Below are 22,004 nucleotides of genomic sequence, written 5' to 3' on the forward strand. Positions count from 1 at the left end.
TTGAAAAGCGTTTTTCTCATATTTCATTATAGTGTGGCCTTCTTTCCATGACTGCTTCTTGTCACTTATATTTTCAATCTTCAAAACAAATCTTTTTCCTCATGTAGAATTTTGTATATTTTGTAACAATACGTTCTGCATTGCTTTCCTCTCATTACGTGCTCTCAAAAAATTTTGTTTATCCCTTACTATGTATTTTTCAGTCTACAAATATTTTTTCCAGGAATTCATTATCTCCTTGTGCAGGTTAGATCAAAGATTTTATCAATATTAAATTCTAATGACAGTTTATCTTCTAAAGGCATGGAAGATGCCCTACCCAGTCTTAATCTTTAATATATCTTGGTTTTTGAACTTTTTAATGAAATCCTGTTCAGTTCCAGGAATCTCTGAATGTCCTAATATGAGCTAATGCTTGGTATCCTAAACATGTTTTGCATAAGAGCCTCTTTACATGTAGGGGAGCCTCTCAGGTTGCTTGAGAAAAGCTTGCTGAATTTTCTGTTCTTACCTCTGAAAGCACTGTTCCCTGACTGTCATTTTTTTTTCCCAGTGAGCCTATGCTGGTTAAAATTAAGTTTAGCTACATATGACAGAAAACTTTAAATAACAAAGTCTATTTTTTTATATGTAAAAGTCGAGCTGAGGGCTTTTTCTGAATTATTGTTCTACCAACCTTACTGCCCCCTACATGGTCTGAAATGGCTGTCTAGCTTCCAGTCATCATGTCTGCAATCCAGCCAGCTGGAAGGAGAGAGGGATGAAAAAGCTTCATGCCTTTCTTTTAATAAAGGTCACTTCCTGAAAATTGTATCTTACCGTTCTTTCATATTCAGTTCGTTCAGTCACTCAGGCGTATCCCACTCTTTGTGATCCCATGGACTGCAGCACGCCAGGCCTCCCTGTCCATCACCAACTCCCAGAGTTCACCCAAACTCATGTCCATTGAGTCAGTGATGCTATCCAACCATCTCATCCTCTGTCGTCCCCTTCTCCTCCTGCCTTCAATCCTTCCCAGCATCAGGGTCTTTTCAAATGAGTCTTTCATATTACTTGCTTTAAATTAATCCAGTAGCTACACTGAGCTGCAGACGAGTTGGGGAAATGTATTCAGCTAAAAAAATTGAGGATTCTATTACAAAGAAATAAAAGGAGAGTGGATATTGGGAAAACAGTACACCAAAGTCTATGCTTCATGAGGAGGAATATCATTCTGGCCCAGTCAAGCTGTCAGCCAAAGACGAAAGCTTTAGAAGTAGCTAGTCACCTGGTAGCTTCAATGTCCTGCTGTTTGGGTTGGTCTCACTTGGTACTCAGAACCAGACAAGTTGTTAGATTTTTGTCCAACATAAGTCGTTCATCAGCATCCCTGGGTCTGTTCCTTCATCCAAACCACCATAACTGGACTCATACATTTCCTAAAGCTGAAACCTTTAGGCATCCAGGAGTGTCTTCACTTTGTATCCGAACGCTTTCCTCAGAGTTTGCTTTGGCATTATCTGAGCTCACCACTATTATCACCGTGGTCCTGCTAGTGTTGCTGGGCGGTAGAAGTAACTAGAACACTAGACTTGCATTTGTCCTAAGGCTGGGTCAGCCCAGGAATGTTTGCAGGATCCTAACCACTTTTTTTGGAGAAGGAAATGGCAACCCACTCCAGTGTTCTTGCCTGGAGAATCCCAGGGACAGGGGAGCCTGGTGTGCTGCCGTCTATGGGGTCGCACAGAGTTGGACACAACTGAAGCGACTTAGCAGCAGCAACCACTTTTTTAGGCCATTGTTTTATATACTGATGTTCTGCCTGGTGATCCCCTGGTGACTGAGAGAGACCTCCTTCCCTGATGCCTTCCAGTCTTTACCTTGATTCATTGTTCCTTCTTAAGCATCACCTTAAGCATCCCCTTTAGTAAAGAATGGTATGGGCTTCCCTGATAGCTCAGTTGGTAAAGAATCCGCCTGCAATGCAGGAGACCCTGGTTCAATTCCTGGATCCTGAAGATCCCCTAGAAAGAGATAGGCTACCCACTGCCGTATTCTTGGGCTTCCCTTGTGGCCCAGCTGGTAAAGAATCCACCCGCAGTGTGGGAGACCTGGGTTGGGAGGATCCCCTGGAGAAGGGAAAGGCTACCCACTCTAGTATTCTGGCCTGGAGAATCCGTATACTGTATGGTCCATGGGATCACAAAGAGTCAGACACGACTGAGCGACTTTGACTTTCACTTTGTAAAGAATATCCTCAAAATGTGTAGTCTCCCAATGGCCTCTCTTTTCTGAAGCTGGCTTCTGTTCTAGTGACTTCAGACATGAAATGGGGGCCTCCCTGTACTGTTTGCTGAGAAGGTCAGTTACTTTCAGGTACACACTGCACTTCCTGCATAAAGAGAAAAGGGAATGCTAAACCAAATTTGTTATCTTATGTGTGCGGAGATAACCCCCTTCCTGTGGCACATGTTGTCTGTTACAAGTTTATCTCTATACCGAGCCCAGGAAAGTCCATCCCTTGGTTGCATTCGTAGTTTCTACTTACACAACTTGCTTATATATTAGTAGTTAGTGACTCTTGCTCCTTTCATTTGTAGAAGACTACTGCAATGTTGTTGCTTCAAAACAGAAAATCTGCTATTGCTCCTAGATACTGTGCTTGTGTTTTAACACCTTGGCTTCCACCTCTTTCTCCTTGGGCCTGCAGGGTCTTGGATATTTTACTTCAAGAAGATTATCTCTATGGCATTTCCCATTTTTTTTTTAATTTATTAAAGTATAGTTGATTAGCAACATTGTGTTAATTTCTGCCCTACAGCAACGTGACTCAGTTACAGATATGTATATATGTGTGTGTGTGTATATATTCTTACTTTCATATTTATTTTGACTCTTTAAGCTATGTGGGTCAGTATGGACTTACAGCAGTATCCCCATCTGCATTCTAAAATATAGTTTTCGTTGGTCTTCAGCCAAATTAGAAAATGAAAGGCAGAATAATTTATATGTGAAGATATAGTAATATAAGCTAAATTTACTACACTTTATTCTGTTTTTGTACTTTTCTCCTACTTTTGGTACTAAAATATTCTCTATTTGCTAAAGTGATATCTACAGTACAGAGGGAGCAAAAAAGGATTTTCTTGACAAAAGTGTAAGTTGGTGACTGTAGTGTCTCTCTAAAATTTGCAGCCTATGAGATGAGAAATCTCTAAAGATTCGACCTGGTGTAGAAAGCATTGGTGAAATTTTGAGTCTGTCTAATTAGCCTTTCTCTTAGTTTTTACATCTCTAAAATGGAGACATATACCTTTTTCTACTTCATTGGATTGATGTTGGGAAGTGAATAATAATAACACAGGCAAAGACTGGTTGATAGTGTTTACTTCAAAATGACCCAACATGGCACGTGGGGATAGGGCACACATAGATACACAAGATTGGCCGCAATTGGGTCATTATTGAAACTGGCTGGTAAGCACATGGAGTTCATTATATCATTATCAGCTTTGTTTGAAAATTTCCATACTGAAAAGCTTTTCCAGAAGTGAGGCTGTTTAGGAGACTGGTCAAAGTAATTGTTTGTCCTTTCCTTCTTAGCAAGTGAGAATTGGTATTGTTGCTGCTTTTAGCAAATAAATGCTTGCCCTGTTAAATTCTATCTGAAATGTAAAGCAGATAACAGCCAGCCTGTCTTGATTGAAGAGGAAACAGAAAACTGGGAATCTAACAGGTTCAGTTTCATTCTCACTCCTGTGAAGATCTTCAGAGGAAAGCCGCCTCTACCTGCTTTTTTTTTTCCCCTCACATCTTCCTGTCATTCTAGGAGAGCCCCTCCTCCAGTCAGTCTAGCCTGTTTCTGTTCTGCCCAGGATCCATCAACTTCAGATCCTAATTTGGTCTCCTTCCCACTCTTCCATAATATTTCCATCAACATCCTCATACTCTGTAGTATCTCTCTTCTTTAAAACAGAACAAAATAAAATTATCCCTTGATTTCACCCTGCACCTCCAGTCTATGGCCCCACTTCCTGTCTCCTTTAATTTAACTCAAACCAACACCTCCTTGAAAGAGTTGTCATAGACTTGCTGTGGTCTCATCCTCACCCAACATCCACTCCTCTCATACCAGGGTCTGCTCTTGGCATGGCCACCTGCAGTCCTTGTGTTTCCTCTCAGTGGATGTCCTCTTTCCTCATCCTACTCTGCATCAAGGAGCTAGAGATCTACAAGACACTAGCCTTCTGGTTTCCTCTTTCAGGGCCCAGTCTCTCTGTCAGCTTTATCTCAAATCCACCTTCTTCCCTCTCCTTTGCCACCAACACAGACTGAATTTTTACAGTAGCTTTTTTAAAAAAATCAAGGATTATTATAAATGAAAACCAAGCTTATGTATTTTATATACACAGCTGACTGTATACTTCAGAGTGCCACAAGTAAGGTTCATGTTGTGTCAGAATTTAATGTTTCTCAATACTTTGTCGCTCTTGGAAGAATTTTTATGCTTTCTCTTTTCTGATAAAGGCCACATTTCTCTTTTTGCTCTGGCTGCCTGGACATTCCAAGGCAAAGGCAAGCTTCAGCTCCTTTCAGCTCCTTAGTCTAGCAATCCAGCAACTCAGGATTGGTGTTAACAAGGGAGGGCTGATGGGAAAGACACAGGTTTAGTTGTCTTAGTTGGATTTGAAGTCCAGCCTTGCCACTCTGTGTTCATGGGGGAGAAACTTTGAGCCTGAACCGCCTTGTCTATAAAGTGGAGATGACACCTACCTCACAGAGTTGGTAGGTTTGTATTTATAAATTATCTAAACTGCCTCAAATCCTTTTTGGGAAGAGCATATATAAATAAAGGATAATGGAATATGTAGTTATTTGGGGAAAAACGGTTGAAAGCATACACAGTTTTAGAAGAGCTATCAGATTTCTGCTTGTCAAGATTTTCACGTGTTGTCTCAGTATTTGAAGTAGCCCCTGTTCAGGAGGCCTTCTCTGACCCACCTGTCTGAGTACCTTCTCCTCCTCCACCAGCCTGCTCCATGACTCAGCTTTGCTTTCTTCACAACACTGGTCACTATTTGAAAATATTTGTATGTCTTCTGCTTTGTGTCAGCTAGTCGGCTCCCTGTCTGTGGAGATTTGCTCCTGCGCTCTCAGTCTCTAGGGCAACACCTGCTTACTTGAATAAATGGAGGCTGCGTGGGACATTTCAGGTCACTCCTTAGAAAACTGAAAAGGAAAATGTACTCTCTCTGGCACAAGTTTTGTTTTTAAACCATGCTTTAGGAAACTGTGACCAAAGCACCTGTGTAAAGTAAAGCTATGTGTAATATTTAAAAAGTAGAACTTTTGAGCTGAAATAATTATTATCTTAATTGTAAATGACTGGCTCTCTAGAGAAAAAAAAGATTTTCTTTTTCTCTTTTAGGTCAAAGAGCCTCCTGAAATCAATTTAGTTCTGTACCCTCGAGGCCTGACTGGTGAAGAAGTGTACGTAAAAGTGGATTTGAGAGTGAAATGCCCACCCACCTATCCAGATGTGTGAGTTCACTTATAAATGTGTGTGTTAGTCTCTCAGTCATGTCCAACTCTTGCAACCCCATGGACTGTAGCCCACCAGGCTCTTCTGTCCGTGGAATTCCCCAGGCAAGAATACTAAAGTGGATAGCCATTCCCTTCTCTAGGGTATCTTCCCAACCCAGGGATCAAACCCAGGTCTCCCGCACTGCAGGCAGATTTTACCGTCTGAGTCACCAGGGAAGTCTGTTTATAAATAGCTTTGATGTGATTTCAGTTCTCGGTTTTGAAAACGTAGAAACAGGTTGAAGTTAATGGTATTTTCTCCTTCTGACCCCCGTTCCATTTAAAATTTTATTTCCTGTCACCTGCAGTTCATCAGAACTACATCAGCAATAGATGTTTTCATGAAGCCTGTCTCCTGTTAGGTTGGCTTCTAGTTAATAGTCTCTATGGGTGGTTATGTTTGCTCCATGACTAATGTTTGCTTCTTCTGTTGTGTTAACTTTTGTTTGTTTAATTTTTTCACAAACTAGGAAGAGGAGCAATTTAGGGGAAAAAAGATAAAGGTGCAGTGACTATAAAAGCCTTGTGTACTTAGTTTTAAAGTACAGTTTACATTAGAACTTAGAGTAGACTTCCGAGCCTAGTGGGACCTTGACTTCCTAAAGTAGAGAAGGATTTACTCGCCCTCTTTCAGGGTCAGGAAGATGAAAGATCATGTAACATCGCTGGCCTCCACCCATTAAATGCCTAAAGAGTTTTCCAGTCAGTGAGACAGCCAAAAACCTCATGTATTTCTAAATACCCCATGAAGGTAACACCCCCTCGGGTTCAGATCCACTAGTAAAACAAAAGCATTAGCTGTCAAGGCTCAAATATTCTTCATTTCAAGTACCATGCATATTCCATGTAATTTTCCCAGGCATTCCATGCAGAAAAGCAGATTTGGCCTGGATGATGTTTTTTAATTGAGCTTGTTGTGCAGGAAGCCAGTGAAGGAAAGTGACGAGTAAAAGGATGTACTGCCTTACCCAGTGGGTGGTAAATATATGGAATTTGTTACCTTAAGAGGTGATGGAGTTTATGAAAATACAGGTAGGTCAAGATGAGCTCCCTGAAGTTAGTAACTGAATTTTAGCCCAACCTCTGTGCTGAGAGTGGAATATAGTAGACATTCAGAAAGTTAATTTATGCATTAATTGAAAAGTAATTAATTTTATGAAAGAAAAATAAGACAGTGGCTCTCTCAGTCTTATTTTTCCTGACACCAAATAGGTGGTGTCTTTTCTGACACCAACTGGGTGTCTAAACAATTCAGTTCGGTTATGACACTAACTGTCCATAGTTCTTGATAGCTGAGTTGGGGGCTCAGTCCCATGACGAGACGTGGATGCCAGTTGCAAGTCCCAGTACTTCTGATGAACTGGCTATAAATTCGCACGTTCCTATGACACCCCCCCGCCCCTGCCCCAGGTTTGATAATTTGCTAGAACAGTTTACAGAACTCAGGAAAGCACTTCAGTTACTACTACTGGTTTGTTATCAAAGATACAACTCAGGACTGGCCAGATGGAAGAGATGCTTAGGCAAGAAATATGTAGAGGGGGCACAGAGCTTCTTTGCCTTCTTGACATTGACTGATGTCACCTTGGAGGAGGGACATAATTACCCCTGTATGAGAACCACTATGTTAGAGAACTCATCAGGTAAATCTTCATGTGTCCCCTTGATAAAAATATCATTTAAGAAACTGCGTGCAAGTGTTTACAAAAGTTAAAAAGTAAACATTGTAATATCAGCTACATAAACTTATGAATTATGTACCAAGGGCATGAAGAGAACATTGGAAATTTTACAGTGTTTAATTAGTGTTACAGGCAAATTTTTCACTATTCTTAATATTTAATATTGCTTAATAGTTAATATTGCTATATAATAACTGCTTGATTTTTTTTAAAAAAATTGTGTAAGTCTTGACTTGGGAAAACATTCCTATCTTTTGAGATAATATCATGCAGGAAAACTTTCCTTTTCTGCAAAATAGTCCTTTATACCTTTATATGAGTCCTTTATATGAGAAAGAGAATCCTGGATTAAATGGACCTTACATAGACTTTCTCTAAGATTTCCATCTATCCAGGTAGATGATGACTGTAGTAATCTGTCATAATGAAGCATTGAGAGAATGCATAGATAAGTGAATAGTAAAGGCTTCATCAAGGTAAAATGCCATGAATTACTCAGAAATGCTTGGTGGGAAGTGATGAATCATTTTCTTATCTGTAAAATTCAATAAAGCCTACTTAATCTCAAGAGGTTGTTATTGGATGTGTTGTGATTGGAAATAAGAGGAACCCCAAGGGAGAGCTGATGGTATTTTCCTTGGGTAGAAGGTGTTGACTGTTAGTTGTGCCCTATAGAGATGAATTAGAGCATGTGGTAGGCATCCTTGGAATAGCAGAGTTTGCAGAGTGTGCATGACATGAGTGAGTGAGCTCATTTATAGCAGAATGAGTTCCTGGGACACAGCCTGTTGTAGGAGTACTAGATAGAACACTGTGCCTCCATCTCACACATAGTTATTCTTATCCTGCTTTATGCTAGGAGCAGACAGATGATCACAGAGTGCTTAGACCCTTGTGGCTGAGCTGTCAGAGTTCGCTGATGTTAGGGGGCAAGCCAAGATCGAGCATTACCATAAAAGGGAGTGCATGGTGAAGTTACTAGGCTAGAATCACACACAGAGCTGGAGTCATTTGTTAAAAGGCAGTAAATAGTAGTTGATGTTAGAAATTTGAATCATGTTGTAAAGCTGAAACCAGAGACAGAGGAGCTGGAGAGACACCTGATCGAGCCCCACTTAAGTCTGGTCCTCTTGGGGAGCAGGGCACTTGGAAGCCCATCCTGACGCCTGGCCAGCCCCTTTCTGCCCTACAGACTGCCGGCGACTCCATGTTGAGTGCTGTGTCAACAGAGTTGCTGGGGTAAAGTTGAAATCCTTTTGAGATGAAAGGAAATGTTTTTGGGGTACAGAGAAGTCCACAAGTGAGGCCCTTACGGAAACCCCAGGCTCCAAGCTTGAAAATTAGCAAATATTAATGCAAACAATCTGTACTTTTTAGAGTAACTCTTTTTTTTTTTTTTCTTTTCCAGAGTCCCTGAAATAGAATTAAAGAATGCCAAAGGTCTGTCAAATGAAAGTGTTAATTTGTTAAAGTCCCGCCTAGAAGAAATGGCCAAAAAACACTGTGGCGAGGTATGATTTGTAAAACTGGGATTATGACAGAATGATAAAAATCTCATCATGTTCACTAGTGTTTGCCTTCCAATCTTTTCTTTGACTTAAAGGCTTTCCCATTGCATCTCAGATCTAACTTTCACCAGAATGTTCTGTTTTTTGTTGGTATCTACAAAGGGGAATATTGCTGTTTGTATTGCTTTAATTAACAGTACTTATGAATTACGAATTGTAGAGTGTATATAGACAGTACTGTTGATACTTAATTCTTCTGGAAACACTCCATATGAAACTGACCAGACTTTTTGCACACTTTGAGCCTGGCATCATGACCTCATCTTGACTTGAACATTTATGTTGGAAAATGTCTACAAACAAGTAATTTCTGACCAAACTATGCCACATCTCCCCTTTTCATATCAGAAGAACTAATTGTTTACTTCTCAATAATTAGGGACTCACTCTGCTCCATCAATGTCCCTTTTATACCTGAGCATTTATACCTAGTTCAGTACTGATGCTTTTTTAATCCTGTGACATTAGGGTTTGCATGAGCTCCTCCTTGGGTAAGAACTCTCTCTGGAAGGCCAGGCTGGGTGACCTCTTAGGGCAAGTATTACAGTCTGTTCCTTAAGCCCACTGAGTATCCTAGGTATAATTGTCTTCTCACTTTTGTGTAAGATTATGCAGTGTTTTTGCTTATGCACATCACTTTTAACTTATCCCATCCTATAAAAACTGAGAAGAGTTAAGTAAGGACTAGCCCTAGGCCTCTATGTCACTAGGAAAGTGACTGGGTAGTTTTTCACTTGCATTCCATTCCATTCCACAGTGAGTTACAGTGTGCCCTCTGGAGTGCTTTTTGCCCCTAAAACCTTTGCCCACCTAAGTTGTGTTTCCAAGAACTTAAGTGATTTTTGTGGTAGATAAAGTGATTGTAGAACAGCTTGGACAAAAAAATAGGCCTTGGGAATTACTCCAGAGTTCTTTCTAGTTTTAAGTTCTTTCTAATATAGTCTAATGTCTAATTGAAAAATAATACAGAGTTATATTGAAAATTCAGCTACAGAATCCTCTGGTTTCTTGGATTCATGATTTGTCATTTTTTGTAAAATTCTTTGCTGTGTTTGATTTGATTTTTATAGTGCAGTATTATATAATATAACTGTTACATAATCATCACGAAAACTCCAGGAGATAGTGAAGGACAGGAAAGCCTGGCGTGCTACAGTCTATGGGGTTGTAAAGAGTTGGACATGACTTAGCAACTGAACAACAGCAATGTAATCATCATGCTATACATTAGATCCCCAGAACTTACTTATTTCGTAACTGAAAGTATGTATACTCAGACCTACATATCTCCCTTTTACTGTCACCCACCAGTCCCTTGGTAACCACCATTCTAACCCCTGTTTCAGCTTTTTTAGGTTCTACATGTAAATGATATCATGCAATATTTGTCTTTGATTTATTTCACTTAATATAATGCCTCAAGTTCCATCTGTGTTCCTGCAAGCAGGAGGATGTTCTTTTTCATGGTTGAATATTTCATTGTGTATGTATACTTACATCACATCTTTATTCACTTTTTCATTTACACTTAGCTTGGCTATCGTGAATAATGCTGCAATAACATGGGAGTATAGATATCTTTTCAAGATCCTTTGTTTTCAATCCCTTGAATATATACTCAGAAGTAGGATTGCTAGATCATATGTAGTTCTGTTTTTAATTTTTTGAGGAACCTCCATACTGTTTTCCAGAGTGGCTGGAACAATTTACATTCTCACCAAAAGTGTACTGGGGTTCCCTTTTCTTCACATCCTCACCAACACTTGTTTGCTGTCTTTTTGATGTGTGATGTGATAGCTCATTGTGGTTTTGATTTGTGTTTCCCTCATGATCAGTGATGTTATATATCTTTTCATGTGTCTGTTGGCCATTTGTATGTCTTCTTTGGAAAAATGTCTGTTGTGTTCCTCTGTCCATTTTTTAATTGGATTGTTTGGGGTTTCTTTTTAATTTTTGCTGCTGAGTTGTATTAGTCCTTTATATATTTAAATATTGACCCCTTATCAGATATATGATTTGTAGATATCTTCTCCCATTCTGTAGTTTGACTTTTCATTTTCTTGATGGTTTCCTTTGCTGTGCAGAATCTTTTCTTTTCTTTTTTTTTTTGCTGTGCAGAAATGTTTGTTTTAGTCCCACTTGTTTATTTCTGCTTTTGTTGTCCCACTCACCCCAGCCCCACCTTTTTTTGACTTTATTTTATTTATTTATTCAAATTTTTATTATGGTATAGTTTATTTGATTTACAATGTTGTACTGATTTCCACTGTATGGCTACTTATATAGTATCCACTATTTGTTGGATTCGTTTTCCCTACAGGTCATTACTGCCTTTTATTTTTTTTATTTTTTTATTTTTTTTACTGCCTTTTAAGAAGAATTCCCTGTGCTGTATGGTCAGTCCTTACTAGTTATCTGCGTTATATGTAATAGTGTGAACCTGTCAATCTCAGCCTCTCTATCCCTCCTTTCCCCCTCTCTTTCTCCCTTAGTAACCAAAAAAACATGGAATGCTTCACAGATTTACATGTCATCCTTGCACAGGGGCCATACTAATCTTCTCTGTATCTCTCCAGTTTTAGCATATGTTCTGCTGAAGAGAGCACATTGGTTTTATTTTAGATTATACTTTTTACAAATGGCCAGCAAACACATGAAAAGATGCTCAGCATCACTAATTATTAGTGAAGTGAAAATCAAAACTACAATGAGGTATCACCTCGTACAGGTCAGAAGGGCCATCATCAAAAAATCTATGAACAATAAATTCTGGGAGAAGGTGTGGAGAAAAAGGAACCCTCCTATACTATTGGTGGGAATGTAAATTGGTACAGCCATGATGGAGACCAGTATGGAAGTTCCTTAAAAAACTAAAAATAGAACTACCTATGACACAACAATCCCACTTCTGGGCATATACCTGGAGAAAACCAAAATTCCAAAAGGTACATGCATCCCAGTCCTCATTGTAGAACTGTTTACAATAGCCTTCACATGGAAGCAACCTAAATGTCCATCAGCTGAGGAATGGCTAAAGAAGATATGGTACATATATACAATGGACTATTACTCAGCCATAAAAGGAATAAAGTGTGCCATTTGCAGAGACGTGGATGGACCTAGGGACTGTCATACAGAGTCAAGTAAGTCAGAAAGAGAAAAACAAATATAGTATATGAATGCATATATATGAAATCTAGAAAAATGTTACAGATGAACTCAGTTGCAAAGCAAAAATAGACACACAAATGCAGAGAATAAACATGGATACCAGGAGGGGAAGGGGAGCGGTGGGATGAATTGTGAGATTGGAGTTGGCATATACACTACTGTGTATAAATGGATAACTAATGAGAACCTACCATATAGCATGGGGAACTCTATTCAATGTTCTCCAGTGACCTAAATGGGAAGGAAGTCCCAAAAAAGAGGGGATACATGTATACATAGAGCTAATTCACTTTGCTGCACAGCAGAAACTTAGCATTGTAAAGAAATGATACTCCAATAAAAATAAATAAATTATACTTCTTCAGTCAGTTCAGTCGCTCAGTCGTGTCCAACTCTTTGCAACCCCATGGACTGCAGCACACCAGGCCTCCCTGTCCATCACCAACTCCCAGAGTTTACTCAAACTCATGTCCTTTGAATCGGAGATGCCATCCAACCATCTCATCCTCTGTTGTCCCCTTCTCCTCCCTTTGCCTCCTTCTCCTAAAACATACTTTTAATATTGAGATAACTGTAGATTCACATGCACTTGTAAGAAATAATACTAAGAGAGGCCATGTACTCTTTACTCAGGTTGCCCCAATGGTAACATTTTGCAAAACTGTATTATAATATCATAAACAGGATATTGACATTGATACAGTCAAGATACAGGATAGTTTCATCACCACAAGATCCCTTTTGTTGCCACCTCCTTTTATCCCCACTTCCCTGATAGCTAAGTTGGTAAAGAATCTGCCTGCAATGCAGGAGACTCCAGTTTGATTCCTGGGTTGGGAAGATCTGCTGGAGAAGGGAAAGGCTACCCACTCCAGTATTCTTGGGCTTCCCTTGTGCCTCATCTGGTAAAGAATCTGCCTGCAATGTGGAAGACCTCAGTTCTTTCCCTGGGTTGGGAAGATCCCCTGGAGAAGGGAAAGGCTACCCACTCCAGTATTCTGGCCTGGAGAATTCCATGGACTATATAGTCTGTGGGCGCAAAGAGTCAGACACAACTGAGTGACTTTCACTTTCTTTCCTTGTATCCCCACGCCCTCCTTGATACCTGGCAACCATTAATCTGGTCTCCATTTCTATAACTTTCTCACTTCAAGAATGTTATATAAGTAGCATCTTAGTATGTAACCTTTGGGATTGGCTCCCTGCTTTCATCATCATTCTCTGGAAGCTCATCCAGATTGTCACATGTGTCAATAGTTGTTACTTTTTATTGCTGAGTAGTATTCCATCTTATGTCTATATAAGATGTTTGTTTTGCAGTGAAAGACATCTGAATTGTTTCCAGTTTGGGTGTGTTAAAAATAAAGCTGCTCTAAACATTTCTGTCAGATTTTTGTGTGAACATGTTTTCATTTCTCTGGAATAAATGCTCAGGTGTGCAGTTGTAGGTGTATGGTACTCTGTGTTCAGTTTTTTAAGAAACCGCTGAGATTTTCCAGATTGACTGACCGTTTTCCATTTCTACCAGCAATATATAGGTGATTCAGTTTCTCCACATTCTTGCCAGCATTTAATGTTGTGACTTTTTTATTTTAGCTCTTTTAATAGAAGTTGTGATGGTTAATTTTATGTGTCAGTTGGCTAGGCCATGGTACCCAGATATTTGACCAAACATTCTGTATGTTTCTGTGAAGGTATTTTTTAGATGAAATTAACATTTAAATCAGCAGACTTTTAGTTAAGCAGTTTACATAATGTGGGTGGGCCTCACCCAATCAGTTGAGGGCTTTAAAAGAAAAATACTGGCCTCCTTGGAAGAAGAGGGCATTGCCAGGAGATGGCCTTTGGACTTGAATTGCAACATCAACTCAGCCCTGGGTCACCAGCCTGTTGGCCTACCCTGCAGAATTTGGACTTAGCAGCTTCAATAATCTTGTGAACCAATTCCTTAAAATTAATCTCAATTGATTTTTCCTTCTCCCTTCTCCCTCTCCTCTTCTTCTCTCCTTTTCTCTTCTCTTTTTTTCTCTACAACATGTAATTGGCTCCCTGTATCTGTGGGTGCTCCATCAGCACCCATCAGCAGTTGGATTCAGGCAACCACAGATGGAAAATATTCATGAAAAAAAAAAAATCCAGGAAGTTCTAAAAAGCAAAACTTGAGTTTGCTGCATGCCAACAACTATTTACATTAGCATTTGCATAGTATTTTCATTCTAGAAGGTGTTGTAAGTAGTGTAGAGATGATTTAAAGTATATGGGAGGATGGGTGTAGGGGATATGCAAATACTGCATCATTTTGTATAAGGGACTTGAGCACCTGTGGATACCAAGGGACGACTTTGTGTGTGCATATACACATACACACACAACACTCACACACACACACATGCACCCCTTATATTTGGTTATGTTTCTCTGGAGAGCCCTGACTAATAGAGATGTGTACTATGCCATGAAGCAGAGTAGCTGCTGTAGATAAGGAGGTCGGGGGCGCCCCTGATAAGGTGACATTTGAGCAGAGGCCTGAGAGAAGCAAGCCAGTGAACTGTGTAGATGTGGGGAAGAGGAGGACAAGAGTCAGTATGGTGAGTAGCTCATATTTACATCCAGTCTTATATGATTTGTCAGATTTGTATAGAAAATGCTAGTGAATTATAAAGATTAGCAAAAGTCCTCCAGTACCTGGCTCCTGGCTTCTTTCTGGTGTAGAAATGGTTTTGTACTAGAGACTGCCTTCTTTCACCAGCTTTCTGTAAGAGAGCTTGTCATACAATAGTTTGCCTCTTAGATTCCAGCCTGGTGTTTCTCAACTGTAAACAGAAATATATCCAATGAAAGCCACAGCTTCTAATACAATGAAAAAATACAACTTCCTCCAATCATTGCTGTACATATGTGCTGCCAACAATCTCTGTGATTTCTCTCAAAAAGAGAAAGGTGAACAGCAGGAGAACTGTATATTTTTGTGTACAGTGACATCTATTACTTTCGACCACCCTTAAGTCCTTTTAGAAACAAGAACTTTCCATCTGCTTCATTGTCATTGAAGAAAAAGAAATTTCAGAGTGGCAGTCTTCATCTGCAGAAGGCGCTTGGCAGTCTTGACCTCTTTGGGGTTGGGATAGTTGTTCAGTGTGGGTCCAGAAACATGTGTTCTGTTGATTTACCAACCAAGCTACAATTTATGACTCCACGGGGCTGGGGAGAGTGGCTTCCTACATTCACATCTGATGTCTGAGAGGGGAGGCTTTTTCCTTTGATACTGTGAATGCTTCCCTAAGTGGAAATGAAATGCTTTCCAAGTATTGATCCGCCTTCTGCTGACCCATTGCTAGCAGGTAGAGAGTGAGGCCGTTAAATATTCGCATGTGTACTTCACTAGAATGTTTTCAGTAGGCTTCATGAATAGGTGTAAGCACTCATGTTAGCAATGATTATTCTCTTCTCAACTGTCCTTATATAGGCAGGTTTTCCAGTCAGGGAAACCTTTTAAGGAAAACCTTAAGAAGTAAAAACTTTTTACTTTTATGCAATCTTAAAAATCTTAAGTATATTATCAGATTTATTTATATAGAAAATGCCAATAAATTGAACAAGACTACAAAAGAAAAGTGATGCTTTTTATTTATGTAGTGATTTGTCTTGATAGCAACACAATGAGATGAGTGCTGAAACGCTTTTGCCTGCCGTGATTACCTCCTATAACTAATTTAGAATGTGTCGCATCAAAAAGAATATCATCATTGTGAATGGTCTCGGATGGTCTGCATGTTTTTCTGTAGTCTCGCCGTTGGACCCTGTCTTCGCATCACTTGATCATTTATGGTTGATTTCCATCCACGTGTTTAGGTGATGATATTTGAACTGGCTTACCATGTGCAGTCATTTCTCTGCGAGCACAACAAGCCCCCTCCCAAGTCTTTTCATGAAGAAATGCTGGAAAGGCGAGCTCAGGAGGAGCAGCGGAGGCAGTTAGAGGCCAAGCGGAAAGAGGAAGAGGAGGTGAGACCCATGTCACCACGGGGCCAGCCAGAGGACTGAGAGCCCCTATAGGTTTTTAATCTCTGTCTCTGCCTACATACTTATCCATATTTATTAAGTTTTGCTCAGCATTTGATTCAAGAACCATGAATTCATGTGAAAGGAGGCCCTAGGAGTAACCAAGAAATAAATACTATGAGTGAGTCCCTCCGAACAAGTATCAGTGCTACCCCTAGAACCCTTAGTTCTGGTCTTTAAATGAAAGAAAAAAGTCAGTTTAAGCAAACTTCTTTGTGTGCTTGTAAAGCTGTGCAGAGTTCAGAGGCTATTACCTTCTTCCCTCTGTGGGACAAGCATCTCATGCCCAAACGAGTCGCCAAAGCCAGAGACTGAACGTTTCTTTTTTTGTTCACTCACCATTTGTATTTTTTCTTTAGTCTGCATAAGGATGTACATTCCTGTGTTATTTTAAAAATCCTTTCATCAAACATAATACATGTATCTAAATTTCCTTCTTGATTTTTGTTCTTTTTCTTCTATTTAGTCTTTTAATAAACTTACATATCTAGAACTTATTTTGGTGTAGGTTGTGAAAATGAGGGTCTGAGTGCCCCCCCAGACATTTTCCTAACACATTTATTGAATAATCATTCTTAGGTGATTTGTAATACTTCCTTTAAAGGGTATTTTACCTACTTATTTGTACTAAGTTCTATTTGTGAATTATCTCTTTCGTTCAATTCAACTGTTTTTTCTCAGGTCTATACCACAATCTTTGAATTATTGTATCTTTTGTAACATTAGACTATCTGAGGAGTCAGGACCCCTGTCCCTTCATCTTTCATTGTTCTTTTTTTTCTCTCAGCTATCCTCACACATTTATTCCTACAGAGAAATTATAGGATTGCTTTCTCAAGATCAAAACAATGCCTCTGGAATTTTCAGTAAAATTGTACTTATATATCCATTTGGTCAGAATTTACATCATGGCAATGATCAGACATCTGATCCAGGAATAGTTTTTCCATATATTTTTATCTCTCAGTGAGGCTTTTTAGTTTTCTCCCCTTAGATGTTACAGTTCACTTCTAGGATTTTGTTATTCCTACTTTTCTTATGTTATATTCCTTGCTCTTTTTTTCCTACTTCATTTTGTTCGTCCTTGGCTTATGTTAGCACTGTCTTTGTGAGTTCCATTCATTTTGTTACTGTTTATCTCCTATTTAATTGCATAGCCTAGTTATCATTTAAAGTTTAAAGTTCTTACCTCTTAGGCAGAGACATTTTAATTAGAAGATAAAGATATTTAATTAACAGTCTTGTTTCAGTGTGCTGCTGGAGCTACCTGTAAGTTTTGGGTATGTTTTTACATTTTATATTATTGCTGTAATTTTTTTTGGTTAGTCTCTCAGTGATTTTGATATTTATCACCTAGAACTTTAGGAGGCTCATAAAAACACTACTTTATATAAATTCAGAATCATTTGAGTAATAGATACATGGGTCAAATGAATAGATCAAAATGCCACTTTTTATGAGAAAGCTGGTTGGGGAGTGCAGCTGAAGGTCTGTGACTTATGGGTGTGGTGCCGGCTCAATCCACCTCCACCTGGGCAAAGAGTAGGTGCAAGTGCATGTTTTCTGCAGGCAGGCAGATACCAAAAGGGAGGGGTTCAGTCAAGAGTGGAGTGAAGTGAGAGGCCAGTGGTGTTGCCACAGTGAAAATCCCTCCACTTTGGGAATCTCCTGGTGGTCCAGTCGTTAGGACTCTGCACTTCCACAAGTCCCTCCACATAAAAGTGGGGAGGAAGTGTCCCTCTCCACACAGTCTTAACACCCATTTAAGTGGGAAGCCTACTGCATAAGAACTCTGAAAACTGCTGAAACTCTAGTATGTACTAAGCTTTTACATACTCTTAGGACTGAAATTCAAAAGACTTTTTGTGATTTCAGAATTTGTGTGTTGTGTGGGTTTCAGAGATCAGCATTTGATGGCAGTATGATTTATTTCAGCAACGTGAAATCCTTCATGAGATTCAGAAAAGGAAAGAAGAGATAAAAGAGGAGAAAAAAAGGAAAGAAATGGCTAAGCAGGTACTCTAGAATTTCTACCATAGTCAAATAGTTTATATTTTGCTAAATATACAGTGTTTTTCTTTCCATTGATGGTATTCAAATTACTGTATCTTCATAATGTTTGAATATCTCAGAAGTCAGGACCTCTGTCCTTCATTCTTCTTTATTCCTTTTTCCCTCCTTTGTTGCTATCAGTAGTAAAGTTTAAAATGAGGCACTTAAAAGTCTACCAGATATCATTCATTGTGTATTTTATATTCTCCAGATAGTTACCAAACTTTGAGTTGTATATTATCTGTAGAAGACTTATGCTTATGTAACTAGAGTAGTTTATCAACAGAGTTGAAGGAGAGGGGAGATTGAAGCTTTGATAATCAACCCAGACTGGAATTATTACTTGGAAAACAAAACTATTTGTTCATACTGAAGAGTGAATGGAAACCAGATGGATCTGCCTGAGATTTCATTGAGTGATGGAAAACAGATTTAAAAAGCAGTGGTGGAAAAAGGATATAGTCCTTTGTCCTGTATTTTTCCTGAGTCCAGCTCAATCAGAAAACCAGTTACACATGTTTGCAGAAATCCAGAGAGAATTTTGCTCATTCTCCTTTAAAGAAATGGCATTTCCCCTAAGGGAAACAGTGAGGTGCAGTGGGAGGAGGTACTGATGTACGAGTAAAGAGAACCTGGCTGAAAGCTTTGGCTTTTTACTGCCTTGGCTTGGTGACCTTGACAGGTGACACTCTGAACTTGTTTTCTTCCCCCCTTAATGTGGCACAGATAGTGCTTTCCTGTCTGTCTTATGTAACCATTCCTTCAGAAAAATGTACCACCCTTTGTGAATGTACAAAGCTATATACAAATTTAAGGTGATATGACTGTTCACCTGTCTTACATCTAATCTGCCTTCCTGACAGCCACTCTGCTCTCTGTTTTTTCTTAAATGGTGTTCAAAATAGTTTAATATTGGAATCAAGATAGATAATAAAACAATACTAGTTCTATCAATAGAAGAGATAATCTAAGCATAGACCCCCACCCCATATATTTATATATAACTGATTTTTTGAGCAAGGTACAAAGATAATTCTGGAGAAAGGATAGCCCTTTTTGCAAATGGTACTAGAACATTTCTTTTCTTTTCCATTATGGTTTATTACAGGATATTGAGTATGCTCTGTTTGAATGCCTCCTTCTGTTCATCTCTTGCTCTTCTCCCTAACTTTTCATGCATATTCCACAATTCTAAGTATTTATAAAATTCACATTCTCTTAAAACTGTAACCTTGACCTTCAGTTCTTGAAACAGTATATATTTGGACACTAATTTTAAAAAGTTGAGTTCAACTTTATTACACTTGAAAATCTTCAGCTTAAATGAAATTTGCATGCTCTACATATTTATGATTACCATGATTGTCTTCCGTTATGACTTAGGTCTAAAGTAGGTTTTACTTTTCTTTTTTTAAGGAACGTTTAGAAATAGCTAGTTTGTCAAACCAAGATCATACCTCTAGAAAAGACCCAGGAGGACTCAGAACAGCTGCCATTCTACATGGAGGCTCTCCTGACTTTGTAGGAAATGGTAAACATCGGACCAACTCCTCTGGAAGGTCTAGGTAAGTCCCTGAGATTTCCAGTCCCTTAAAACAACTTCTAGTGAAATTTGGTTGAGTTGTCACATGACAATTTTAATAACTTTTTCAAAGCCTGTGTATCTTAATATATTAGCAATATAAAATTTTTCATTTGCTTTAATACTTTCCACGTATCTTTCACGAAGCCAGTTTTATTTCCCTTTATATAACAGTTATTAACCTTAACAGTCTTGCCTCCAGTGCAGTTTGATCTGACTTTTGATGATCTAAATATTCAATGTTAGTTGGTCAGTTGTGTCCAACCCTTTGTGACCCCATGAACTGTAGGCCACCAGGCTTCTTTGTCCATGGAATCCTGCAGGCAAGGATACTAGAGTGGGTTGCCATTTCCTTCTCCAGGGGATCTTCCCAACCCAGGGATTGAACCTGGGTCTCCAGCATTGCAGGCAGATTTTTTACCGTCTGAGGCATCAGGGAAGCCCAATTATTCAGTAAGTGATTTAAAAGCTTTTCTTCCATCAGAATCATCATCCAGTCAGATTCACACTGTTTTCAGTCTGTAACGCCTTAGGTCTCACCACAGGTGTGGGGAGAGCGCCACCGTGGGCACAGGTGTAGGAGATCCTTTACGCGAGGACGGGAGCCCCAGTTTGCTGCCAGGGCCCCCCTCCCCTTGCTGCTGAGGACACTGGGCTTCCCCGTCTCGACAGGTGGGCTCCTGGGTTGTCCCTGTCACCAAAGGTCACATGAAAGATACTGTCTCTTCCTCCACATCCTTTTCCACTAAAGAATTGAGGCTTCCCTGTGAAGTAAGTCCCCTACATACAAACATTCAAGTTTCAAACTTTGAAAGATGCAGACGTGCACTCCGGCAGTGTCAGGCATGAGCGAAATTGCAGCTTGCCCTCCCTCTCCTGGCGCTGACGATCCTTAGCTCTCCCGTCTCCCATCTCTACTCCTTCCTCCAGTCGGTAACTCTTCTCGACTGTTCACTCAGTGCCAGCCCCTGTACCAGCTGTTGTATTGTACTTGCTTTTCAAGGTACTGTACTGTAAGATTAAAAATGTTTTTTTATTTTTTTTTTATATATTACTTGTGCAAAAGGTATTATAAATCTACTATAGTATAGCACTGTATAGCCAGTTTTGTTAGTTGGATACCCAGGCTAATTTTGTAGGACTTATGAACAAATTGGACTTAGGAACACTCTATCAGAATGGAACTTGTTTGTATGAAGGGGACTTTCTATGTTTGCTGTGACTCTCACAGTAGACCAGAAAGGAATTTTAGTACAGAATTCCTTTCTGTGATTAGGTGGGTGATTAAATAGAGCAGGTATTATCATTCAGCTTCTATATGTATTTAAACTATCTCTTGTGATAATCTAAGCACCACTTAAAACCAACATTTTAGGTACCAAACTAAAAGCTTATATAATCTTTTGCGTTATAGGTTGTTTATAAGGAGGAGTCATTTCAGTTCTTTCCCTAATTATCTACTTTGAAAAAAAAATCAGCTCAGAAATCATGTTTTGATATTAACATTTAACCACTTACTGTTAAGGTGAATGAAATGTTTTCTTGAATGCAGTTTCTGGTAATGATTTCTTTTCAAGATTATAACTCCTTATACCAATTTAGATTATTTTTTGCAACTGGGCTTCCATTAGGCAACATAGTTTGAAGCTGTCAGAGTATTCCACTAGGAACTATCTAACAAATTCCTACTGTGTTAGAAATGGTGGAAATAAATCAATGCCGTGAATAAGGCTGTATAAAAGGCAATTTTTTTTAGTCTAATTATTTCCATTTTTGTGGCTAACTGTAAACAGTGGGTCCAAGATTAGATTTGCTTTTGAGATCAGTAATTATTAGCAAGTTTATTGAAGGAAGGGTGGGAAATTCTCTGTTTCCTTGACACAGGTAGAACAGATTTTATGTAGCACTTAAAAGGGACATTAATATGTCTTGGATAGAATGACACTTCCACGAGAATCCAAGAAGTCATTTTCATGTATCGTTCACCAAGATTGTTGTACAAACCTGTATGGAACTCTGGCACTGTGTCACCTACAGACTAGAAAAGAATGAATCTTTCTTATAGTTTACTTTGCTTCTTTGGTTAAGAAATAAAAATTCCTTGATATACTGAAGTATCTCATACATACTCTTTATTCTTTTTCTTCCTTGCTATTCACTAGTCTTTAAGTTGGAAAGCCAAAGGAAATGAGCAGTGTTCCATTTTATTCTTTCAACTAGAAGATACTTTCAGTAGAGTTAGTAGACATGACCTTGTCGTGAACATTGTCAGCAGTCAGTATTTGAATTGGCTGTGACTCAAAGCAATACAATCTATAATGAGAT

At 39.1% G+C, this 22,004-nt stretch overlaps 1 protein-coding gene and 1 non-coding gene across 3 annotated transcripts in view; one reads left to right on the forward strand and one right to left on the reverse strand.

Annotated features, from left to right (window-relative positions):
• EIF2AK4 (eukaryotic translation initiation factor 2 alpha kinase 4) overlaps positions 1-22,004 on the forward strand; it is a 100,682-nt gene that overhangs the window by 8,647 nt on the left and 70,031 nt on the right. For both annotated transcript variants that reach the window (XM_043471439.1, XM_043471438.1), the window contains exons 2-6: positions 5,408-5,520; positions 8,653-8,755; positions 15,836-15,988; positions 17,981-18,061; positions 19,514-19,662. In XM_043471439.1, the coding sequence (XP_043327374.1) occupies positions 5,408-5,520; positions 8,653-8,755; positions 15,836-15,988; positions 17,981-18,061; positions 19,514-19,662 (599 nt within the window). The remainder of the gene's footprint in view (positions 1-5,407; positions 5,521-8,652; positions 8,756-15,835; positions 15,989-17,980; positions 18,062-19,513; positions 19,663-22,004) is intronic.
• On the reverse strand, positions 11,312-11,416 carry LOC122444399. Its single transcript, XR_006270242.1, has one exon. It is a non-coding gene; the product is annotated as a U6 spliceosomal RNA (small nuclear RNA).

The sequence above is a fragment of the Cervus canadensis genome, chromosome 6 (assembly GCF_019320065.1).
Source record: "Cervus canadensis isolate Bull #8, Minnesota chromosome 6, ASM1932006v1, whole genome shotgun sequence".
In the NCBI taxonomy this organism is placed as follows: domain Eukaryota; kingdom Metazoa; phylum Chordata; class Mammalia; order Artiodactyla; family Cervidae; genus Cervus; species Cervus canadensis.